This window comes from Clinocottus analis, unplaced genomic scaffold, assembly GCF_023055335.1.
Source record: "Clinocottus analis isolate CAN_PGR_092001 unplaced genomic scaffold, fCliAna1.0.p SCAF_8, whole genome shotgun sequence".
NCBI lineage: Eukaryota > Metazoa > Chordata > Actinopteri > Perciformes > Cottidae > Clinocottus > Clinocottus analis.
This window is the reverse complement of record NW_027176240.1, coordinates 20,180,463-20,191,260: the sequence shown is the minus strand read 5'-3', so window position 1 is coordinate 20,191,260 and position 10,798 is coordinate 20,180,463. Positions and strand designations below refer to the sequence as shown.

General features: G+C 42.4%; 1 protein-coding gene and 1 long non-coding RNA gene across 4 annotated transcripts; one reads left to right on the top strand and one right to left on the bottom strand.

Annotated features, from left to right (window-relative positions):
- LOC137780218 (ankyrin repeat and SOCS box protein 15-like) lies at positions 1-6,601 on the bottom strand. The gene is made up of 9 exons (XM_068568659.1): positions 6,483-6,601; positions 6,332-6,384; positions 6,071-6,202; positions 4,354-4,518; positions 3,749-3,994; positions 3,415-3,586; positions 2,709-3,234; positions 2,206-2,359; positions 1-1,557 (listed from the first exon to the last, which is right to left on the bottom strand). The coding sequence occupies exons 1-9, from the start codon at positions 6,584-6,586 to the stop codon at positions 1,382-1,384; spliced, it is 1,728 nt and encodes a 575-aa protein (XP_068424760.1). The 5' UTR covers positions 6,587-6,601; the 3' UTR covers positions 1-1,381.
- On the top strand, positions 2,764-8,122 carry LOC137780219 (uncharacterized). 3 transcript variants are annotated; one of them, XR_011077110.1, is made up of 5 exons: positions 2,764-3,597; positions 3,716-4,002; positions 4,236-4,521; positions 5,122-5,262; positions 6,073-8,122. It is a non-coding gene; the product is annotated as an uncharacterized lncRNA (long non-coding RNA). The 3 variants fall into 3 exon arrangements; XR_011077109.1 differs by having other exon boundaries at positions 2,764-4,002; XR_011077111.1 differs by having other exon boundaries at positions 2,764-4,002; positions 5,122-5,297.
- Positions 8,123-10,798: the final 2,676 nt, after the last annotated feature.

Here is a 10,798-nt window from a genome sequence, read left to right as displayed (position 1 = left end):
AATAGGTTAGGGGAAAGGAGAATGAGGGTAAATGACTGTTAAATGCAAACCAAACTAACTTCACACACTTTGTTTAGGTCAAGAGACTATCGACTGGAGGGAAAAGTATAACGTGAATTCCCTTTGCCTCTGCATCCAGCAGGTATTCCACTAAATGAACTGATCTTGATCCTGTTTATAAATGCTGCTCTCGCAGGACCTTTAGCATTAAGCGTAGCCCAAACTCAGACACAACATAATGAAGTAACTCAGTCACGTTCACGTAACATTTAAATCAACATACTTTCTCTTCCGAGAGCTCTTAATTGTTTTAGCATGCTATAACAATGATGAACCAGGCACCTCAGCAAGCACACAATCCTATACACTTTAGATTATTCTGGACAGGAAAACTTGCACAATACACCTGTAACGTAACAAAAGCTACACATGGAAGGATTCTCCCCTGATGAAACGTGCACACAACCTAACCTAATGGAGAGTCATGTGACTCTGCGCACATTTTCCACAGTTAATGACAAACAATAATGAAGCGGTCTGTTTTATTGTAATATTGTAATATTTATCGCATCATTACAAAACCGCCATGAGACGACAAGTCGATGACCTGCTTCAATAATGTGGAGGCTTCAAGGGTGAAATGACTCTTGACCTTTTTCTCCCATCTGCTGCTGACCTTTGACCCCTTTGCGTAGCATTTTGAGATTTAGCCTTTACTGTCTGCTTGAAATAGTCACTTTCATCCAAACAGTTGTGTATACTATATCATCTTACTAATTGAATTAATGCTGCAGGAAAAGCATTTATTTGTCTGTCTTTTACTGTGTGGAAATAACATTACTGAACACGTACACTGAATATTACATTATCTCTCAAAAAGCCATATTATTAAACATAAAGTTGTTGCACAATTATTGAACGTCCATCCTTAATATACTGTACATTACCGGCACCATAGGATCAACAATCCTTATGACAACCAGCCAACGTATAACCTGCAGAGGATCTTTATTTGCTTTTGTTTCAGTAAAAAAGTCATATAAGGATCATTTCTATCGCTGTCTCACACCAGTGGCCATAAAACAGTAATTTTGGTATTTCAAAACCGATTTTTATGTCCACAACTGCCATGAAACAGGCTCTAAACTCACTGTGAGTGACAACTAACAAGAGAAATCTCAAAGAATGACCATTTACACCACTCAATATGTGAAAATAACACAAATACATTTCAGTTGCAGTAAATAAGCCGAAATGTGAAAAAATACAAAATGTATACAAACAATAAAGTTTGTCAAGCATTCTACTTAAAACAAATAAAATAATGCACAGATAAAAAAAAAATCGAGCAGCTGTCTTGCTGAGAAAGTCCACATTATGGTCACATGATGCGTTCAGGGTCTTGGCTGTAGAGGTCGAGCTCCTGGTACAGCAGATAGCTCCTCAGTCTGGGGGGGAAGACCTGCGAGTTCATGACTTCGGGGTTGTTGAGTCTCTTCAGGGTGAGACGCCTCCGGATCTCCAGTCTGCAGAGGTGCCTGAGGGAGCGAGGACTGTCTGGAGAGCCAGGCCAAGAAACATATGTTACTTTATGAATTCGTACTGTAATAAAAACACAGACACAAAGATATAGACTATTTCTTCCTCTTACCGGTCGCTCCTTTGCACATCTCTTCCCACCTCTCATTTTATTTAAACACACATATCTTTACCTCGTACTTAATTTAATACACATTGCACTGTTTTTGTTGATGTTGACTGTTGATTGTTGGTCGTCCTGTCTAACATCTCATGTCTTATGTTGCCAAGGAAAAAAATCCTGGCAAATAAATGGTTTTTGGAACATTCAGGCTCCCTCATGTATATTAATATTAAGGTAGATCAAATATTATTATCCCTTGACCCACCTGTCGGTCCCGATCCAGTCATCGGGACTCTGACCAGCAAGAAATTATCATTGATATCAACTTCACAGCAACTGCAATCAATATATATATATATATATATATATATATATATATATATATATATATATATATATATATATATATATATATATATATATATAATGTGTTTAATGTTTAACATCTGGGAGCTCCCCTCAGCTTTAAGGATCTTTGTAGAGACTTTCAGCTCATTGTTTTATTCGCCCGGCTGCAACTTCACAGTTCTGGCTTCCCCATAAAATATGCATGAAAAACTCACTGAGGATGTCGCATATTTCGGGCCACTCTCTCTGCCTCTCCAGGAGGAGTCTGAATCTGGAGCAGATGTGGACGTGGCTGACGTAGTCCAGCAGAGTCCGGACCACGCGTCCGGACAGATGCATGACGCAGCAAAGGCTCATGAACTCGCAGAACTGGAGAGGACGCACAATCCAGCAGGTCGTTAACGTTAACCCCTTCAGACGTGTGCGTAAACAAAACTGACTGATTATTGTAAAGGTTCTAACCTTCACAATCATTTTCAGTGCTTACATTTACAATGTAAAAAGTCCTCTTGGAACTGGACATTACAATTTGAATCGCTCCAATTTCAATCCCAGCGGATTTAGCGGCACCTGTGGTTTTTCTCCACTCGATTATTTCCAAACGTTTGTGCTAAGCTAACCTTTAAATGAACAGATATCAGAATGATATCAACATTCTCCTCTAACTCTCCGCCAGGAAGCAGATCAGAAATGATGAACTGCTAAAGAAAAGACTCACTGGGATCTTCCGGCCCGCCTCGTGCGCAGCGTCGTCGGCGTTGTCGTGGTGACACTGAAAGCACGTCAGCACCTTGTACCCGCTGTTGAGCAGCAACCTCATCATCACCTCGTCCTTCAGGCAGTACTGCAGCGCCGTGGGAAACACTGTGTCGCTCACCACCGTGAAGTACCGGTTCACGTCCGCCTTGGCCGCCAGCAACAGCTTCACGATCTCGTAGCGGCCCGAGCGGACCGCCACCAGGAGGCAGCGCAGCGGGTCCAGGTCTGTCTTCGCCCCGGCGGCCAGCAGGATCGCGGTGCATTCCGCGTCCCCGTTGGAGACGGCGAAGTACAAGGCGCTCCTCCTCATGTCCCGGTAGTTTTCTGAGTGTCTGGCGTTCATGTGGTAGTTGACGTCGAAGCCGGAGGCCAGCAGGAGCTTCAGGCAGCGGCAATGGCCGCCCTCCACCGCCGAGTGCACCGGGCTCTGACCCGCCTCTTTGATGGCCTTCTTAGTGGACAGCGGTATCAGCATCTTCACGGCACTTTTGGAAAAAGAAAACCGTTCAATCATTTGGCCATTCGCTCCAAGTCCCGCCCCCTCAAACGCAGACTGGCAACGTGGGGCCGTCTGCCCCCTTGTACTTGTATTCAACCTCCTCTGATGGAGTACAAACAAAAAAGAGGGAAAGTTCGCAGTTATCCGACACACGCAGGCCGCTCACTCGTAGTGTCCGCAGTGCGCCGCCTTGTGGATGGGCAGGTGTCCGTTGGCGCTGGGCAGGTTGGGGTTGGCCCCGTTGTCCAGCAGCAGCTGCATGCAGGCGGTGTTTCCTGACCCGGCCGCGTCCAGCAGGACACTTTCCCCGTTGCAGGCCTGGGAATTCACTCTGCTACCTGAGCAGGAGGTGAGGGAGTACGCACCAAGAGGGGAGATTGGACCTTTGCACAAAGACACTTGGTGTCCAGGTTTTAAAGAGTGAAAGCTAACAAGAATCACACACATATCACACCCTCTGTCCCCAGTCTCTCAGTCTGCACTTTCACGCTCAGACTGACCGCAGTTCAGGAGAATCTCGGCGACGTGGTAGTGCCCGTGCTCGGCAGCCACGGCGAGCGGCGTCAGCCCCGATTCGTCCCGGTGGTTAACTTGGCCGCCGTTCCTCAGCAGCAGCATCAGGATGTCCACGTCCCCGACCTTGGCCGCCTCGTGCATCGCCGTCCTCTTCTTCTGGCAAACCTGATCCACCCAGGCGTTGTGAGCGACCAGCACGGACGTCATATCGCACGAGCCGGCGTTCACCGCTGCAAATGTGAGGGAAAAGGTGCAATGTGTGTCTTAGTATCTTATTGTTTTTATGTAAGAATAGTTTTATAATGTACCTTTTAATGTATCAAAAACTATTTTGTATGGACAGATATCACTGACAATGCAAGTGCATGATTTTTTTAGGTTGTACAGAACCCTTTTGTTTGCTTCCTTTTAAATCTGCACTTTTATTAAACATCAGTATTTTCATTTTACCAAACAATCTGGTGACTGCAGGTCATGTAAAAAGTGATCTTTGGGAGCAAATGGAGTTGGTCACCAACAATGACAAAGAGGTATCCCTGAAAGACCATCGTGTCAGGCCCTTGAGGCCTTCGTGAAGGCTCGTCGTTACCGAGCAGCAGCGGCGACTCGTTCCTGCTGTTGGTGTTGTGAGGCGATGCTCCGTGCTCCAGCAGGCTCTTCACGTTCGGCGCCAGTCCGGCTTTCACCGCCAGCGTCAGCGGCGTCTCCCCCCCCACGGCCGTCCTCTCCTCCAGGCTGAGCCCCTGAGCTGCCACTGGCAAGCAAACACACACACACACACACACACACACAGGTCAACGTTCCTGGAGTTCAGCTGTGGCTGACCTCCAGACTCACCACTTATTTTTAAGGGATGACTGTAGCCATCAGCTGGCAGCTCCAGTTCTCAGTAAGGTATTCCTTTGGATTAATATTATTTCAGGCAGCCGTTATTCTCATGATGCCACCCGTCCGGTCGCCTCCGCTGCGTTTGACCTGATGTGACTCGATGCTTCATCTTCGCTTGTAATCTTTGGTTATTTATTGGTGTCGACTCCAGCGGTTGAAAATGTGAATTAAAGCTGAGCTCATCAGTTTTGATGACGTTTTGTGGTGTGAAGGCTCCCAGTTCTTTTGCCTCTTTTCGCTCCTTAGTTTTGCTTTTACAACACATTTTGGTTCCAGACAGCTGTGTTAGGACACTTGTTCTGCTGATAAAGCAAAAATGGGTGCATGTTTGGAAGTATATTAAATTATAGATTTTGCTGATGACTTTTGCAGAATGTGAACTCTATCAGACTTTCGCCCTCCGAGCTGCCTCACTTCCTGCCGAGCCCGATATTTCCATTCCATTCTCTGAATCACTTATCCTATTTAGGGTCTCGGGGCACTGGAGCCATTCCCAGCTGACATCGGGCGAAGGCAATATGCCGCCCATGTGGACAATAAAGCCAAGCTGCATGTCTTTGCACTGTGGGAGGAAGACGTAGAACCGAACCTGTGAGCGTCTGGCTGTGAGGCAACACTGCTGGCCACTACACCAGCGTGCAGAGGGTTAGGCTAAGTTGAATGGGAAAAAAACTATTAAAACGCACTTCTCAACTTTCTAAATTTCATCTAACTAAATTAATCAAATTCTGATTTCTTTTTTGGAAACATATCCAACATTTTACTCCTGATACATTGTTTTCATTTACTTTTAAAACACTGAAGTACGCTCAATTTAAGTATACTCAGTGTACTTAGTATGTGCACATCATTAATCTATAAAAGTTGTTTTCATATGATAAAATGGCTATATTGAGAAACCATAAACATGCACCTAAATAATATTTAAATCTTTAACTATTTGTGCTTTAAAATGCCCTTTTTTACTCAAAGTATTTTTGAATCCACTCTTCAGATAACTAGTAATCATCATAACAATATTAATAATAACTAGAACAGTTATAATATATATCCAAAGTATTCAAAATGTGTCGTTGGCATATACAAAGTACACTGTGAGTACAACTATATGTACATAAATCATGAGAATACTAATTATATTTAATTAAGTCTACTTTTTTTTTTATAAACCTGTGATATATTTGCTTCAGCGTACTCTTTTTTTCCTGGATTAAGTCTAATTTAATGTACTTTTTAAACATTTGATATATTTACTTCAGTGTTTTTAAAGCTGTTAATTGATTAATCAATTCAAACAGTGTCGTGATTTTGACCAATTGAGCTTTTTCAGATTTTCACTCCTAAACAAATACATTTACATTTGTAATCATAATAAACACATGAGTAAGAATAATAATAAAAACGGTCCTTGTTCTTACAGGTCAAGACAGTCTGCAGAACCTCCAGGACTGGCTGGGCCGCGGCTCGATGGAGAGGAAGCCAGCCGCGACTGTCCGACTCCCTGAAGGCGAAGATGTGCCTCAGCGTCCCCCTGAGCATCAGCACCTCACCTGGCCACCGAGGCAGCGAGACAAGAAGACAAAAACTATGAGGGAGTATTCTCAGTAGAGCTGAGGAAATGTTCTGTACTGACGAAGACAACGCCGTGTCACGATGAAGGTATTTCCGGTCCAACCCACCTTGCTCGATGGCCGCCAGGACTCTCAGATTTTCATCCGTCGCTGCTTCTAAACTAACAGGAAGCACAAAGCCGTCACATCGACACGTGTTTTTATTCAGTTTCACTACTATCTGGGGAGCTGGGTTGAAGTTTGGATGTGGCTTCCATACCTTGCTGCAGTTTTCAGAAAGGCATCTTGGCAGGACTCGTAAATACCTTGCTGCAGGGCGGAGTCACTGAGCGCCTCCTCACCACGTTCTTCACAAGTGTTCATCCCTTTGCAGGGAGGAGAAACAGGAGAATCAGCATTTCTAAATAAACAGCGTTTCAAATGGTGGGAACTACAAATCACCGATATTTATAGCTGCCATAGGGAACTTTCATTGTGCGTTGAGTCGGTTGACTAAAGTGGTTGTGTCTCTGAGAACCAGAGCACAGCAGGTCAGCTGAGCATGTAAACATGTGAAATGTGTCCACGAGAAAAATGTATCTTTATTCAAGGCAAGACACGACATACATTTTGAGATTCCATAACATTTTTTCTGGTGGAAAGAAAACACATTCAGGTTAATTAACTACTTTGTCTCTTTGTTTCCGTTGACTTCCTCTAAATTCACCAACAAAGTTACAGTTAAATGATGCTTCAATTTCTTCATTTAATAAACACCCAATTTCAGAAAACTTGAAATACAAAAAAACATTTCTGTTACTGTCAGTAATCAACTGGGCGTGTTGATACCTGTCAGTTACATTTTCTCTCTCGTAAACAAACACCACAGAGGACATTAAAACATGAGCCATGTATTGCAGACCTGCAGGTGTTCGCGTTATTGTGTCCACCCCCTTTCGCAAACATAAAGAATGTCAAGCAAATGCAATCAAACGTCAAGCAAATACAAACAAACTCACTTCAACAACACACAAAAACCAACCTTATTCTGACCCACAAAGGTCTGGTTCAGGTCCAGTAGCAGATTGAGGCCGGAGGTTCTCACCTGTGAGGTGTGTGCGCGGCTCGCTCTCCACCAACGGCCCGGCCTCACTTTATATTTGATTACATGTGAGGGGCGTGTGCGGGCCGGCACCTGGCTCTTAAATATAGCCGGGCTACGCGTGCTATTGTGTCGAGCTAAGCCGGGTCTTTGCTCGCGTTTGGACTGAGACCAACATTCTGGATCCCACACGCTGTGTCGGGTTCTCTGCTTTTCACTGATCGGATTACATCTGTTTCGCTCTCTTCTTTTCTGTTTAACGAAAGCATTTTTTTTTTTTTAGATGTTTTCATGTTTTTTTTTAATGCAAAAAACCTTGCTGAAATGACAAATCTTCCTTTTTTTGTAATTTCATATGGATATTGTACAAGTAATATCAACATCTAACAGTAAACCATTAAAGAAAATAACAAAAGAAACGTGGACACATAAAGCGGGTCAAATGAAAAGGATTTAACTGTTAAATAAATGGAGTGGAGTGAAGATTTACTCATATTCTACTGTATATATGAGGTGTAAATACTCTGTTTCAGGTCAGATTCCTGCATTAAAAAGTACCAAAAGTAAAATCCCTCACACAGAATGACCCATTTTGTTACTGGATTATATTCATTGATCTATAAATAGTATCACTTTAAAGTTGCAGCTAATGAAAGTGCTGTACTTTATTTATATACTGCTATAATAATATAATCAAGGAAAGTATTTTAAAACTACACCTAAGTAGAGTACTAGAGTTCATGTACACTGTGATAAAAACTCAAATAAAGTTTCAAGTAAAGCAAAATTGGTTTCAATTTCAACAGTTTCAACTCATCACTTTGAGTTGACTTTAGCTCTGGTTCGCATGACGTTTAATACTTAACACTCATTATCATGCATACTGTTCATGATTATTGTATTATATATATATATATATATATATATATATATATATATACATATATATATATATATATATATATATATATATATATATATATGTATATATATATATATGTATATATATATATATATGTATATATGTATATATATATATATATGTATATATATATATATATATTTATATCTTTATTTTTAAACAACCGTGTCTTGAGGCATGCGTCTCATTAATCATACAGCTTATCAGTGGGTGGCAGGTAATTAGAACTGTAATTTTAACCTCGCACACTCATAATGTGTCATGTTGTATCTCATCAAGTTCTTTTGTGAGTTTACTGCGGCACATCCCTCCCCCGTGATCCCGGATCAAAATACTGTCTGGATGTGCTGTTCAGGTCTCATGTGCCAAACGGTGTGCAGAGTGCTAACAGGACATCCAGGACCTCAGCTTTAATCCAGCGGCCGGTCCCCTGGGCTCTCCGCCGCTGCAGGGCCCGTGGTCTACGGGGAGCCAGCTGACGTCCAGCTGCAGATTAGTGGAGCTTTACGGGGTTCAGCACGTCGCCTCTGGCTCGTGGACTGAAATAGCAGCGGTGCAGCTCAACATACAGGTCCCATACTGTCACTGTGTGGTCAGAACACTAAAATAAGACTCTGGTCCCCATCCAAACAGTGACACAGCCGGCTTTCAAAGATTTCTTCTGATCAAACTTCAAACAGTGCATGGATTCAACTACTTTTTACATGACTGGTTATGACTGGTTATCCCATTTATTCAGCAGGTTCACTTAAGAGACCGTACAATGAAAACCTTATTTTGACGTGTGCTCCTTACACACAAATTACAATAAACTTCAGGTAAAATACATTATAATTAAGAATACAACAAAAACATTGCCATAAATGCTAATAGTATATGAAAATATATCAAATAAGGCACATAAATACGACAACAGTATTGCACAATCAGTTTCACTGAGTGTATAAAGTGCACTGTGCTTTGCTAATATATCAAGTATGGTACTTGTGACATGAGGTCACAGCATTAGCCTTCACAGTTCGGTGATGCGTGTGTGTGTGTGTGTGCGCGTGTGTGTGTGTTTGTTCCTGGTTACCCTGGTGGAGTAAATGTTCTGATGTGAGGTGAAGGCTGCTCCTGAGATGAGCTGTACAGTTTATTTATCACACACTGGGCAGTGCAGTTTCCATATCACACTGTGATTAAACTGCTATGGACGCTCTCCACGGTGCATCCGTAGAAGTTGTTGAGAATTTTGGGTAGCATGCCAAATTTCCTCAACTTTCTCAGGAAATGCAGTCGCTGCTGAAAGGAAACTTTGTTAAAAATAACTTTGTTAAAATAAAGCAGTGAAGTGAAAAAGGACATTTGAGTACATTGCTTCCTCATTCTTGGAATCAGATGCCAAATTCCCTGAATTTTGGGAGCTGGTAGATTTTAATGCATTCAAATGGATTTTATGTGATCTGTCACACATCTGCAGCCCCGTACCGCAGATTTTTTTAACCAGCGGTCGAGGTATTAATGACAGCTGTGCAGAATAAAGTCTGCAGAGAATTGCGGAGCCAAAGAAGCCTGAACAGCAAATTACCAAAAGAGTGTTTGGAACGCTCCCGACGCACCAGACTGCGATGTGGCCTCGGTGACCTCTTGTGTGCAGAGCAGCAACTAACTGAAGCCCCCAACAAATAATCTCTTAGACGTATTACGATATGCTGTGTGTTCGAGGAATGCAGAAACGAATGATCAACTGCTGACGCTGAGGACTCGTCCTAACTACCAATCTGACCGTATCTAGAACTTCTCTTTCTGGTTTTCAGCAGCAGCGGTTACAGGTTTAAATATCCTCCATTGTGTGTATCATGTTGTGTATCCTGCTGTCATATCGTTTCTGCACCAGTTTATGATTTTTTTGAGGCTGTCAATCATGCAAATCAGAGCATGTGCATCTTCTTAACATTGTGTTTGACGGACATCATTTTGCTCAAGGACTCTTTGATGCAGCAAGATATATTCACCATTTGAGGCATTCAAACTGTGACCTGCCAGCCACGCCCTCCAATGGTCCTAATGGTAAACTTAGTGGTTCATGGTGAGAGAAGGTGCAGCTTGGAATGATTGACGACCCAAACAAAGTTCTTACATTTTTGGTCACAAAGTGACCAAGATAGTCTTGATGAAGTTTCCAGCCCAAAATGGATTTCAGGCTCAAACATGCATGCGTTGAATAATATTTTGGAGTACTGAAGAACATTTTAGCCAACTTCATTTCACACTTCAGCCCCCCTAAAACTGGCCTATGGACGCCCCTGATGGCCTGTGAGGAATGTACAGTCATCTTTTTGTTAATAAAGGTAAAATAAGAAGAATTGTCATGTTAAACTTCTCAATGTGAAACTTGAATGTATGTTTGTATTTGTTAATTAAACACTTAAAATTAAACCGATCTCATCTTCATTCTTATTATAAAAAAAAACACCTTTAAAAGAAGAAACAAAGTATGAATAAAAGATGCCGAGTCTTGAACGGAGACTGACGTTCCTCGTTGCTGCAGCAACGCGTAAACTCTGGCTGGCGTTGCCTGGCAACTAAG

Excerpts from the sequence above, each read along its gene's own strand:
- LOC137780218 (XM_068568659.1), bottom strand. The coding sequence starts at position 6,586 with ATGAACACTTGTGAAGAACGTGGTGAGGAGGCGCTCAGTGACTCCGCC. Across the intron at positions 6,203-6,331 it reads CCTGGCGGCCATCGAGCAAG|GTGAGGTGCTGATGCTCAGG; the intron begins GTGGGTTGGACC and ends CTCGGTGGCCAG. Across the intron at positions 3,235-3,414 it reads GCGCACTGCGGACACTACGA|TGCCGTGAAGATGCTGATAC; the intron begins GTGAGCGGCCTG and ends TTTTTCCAAAAG.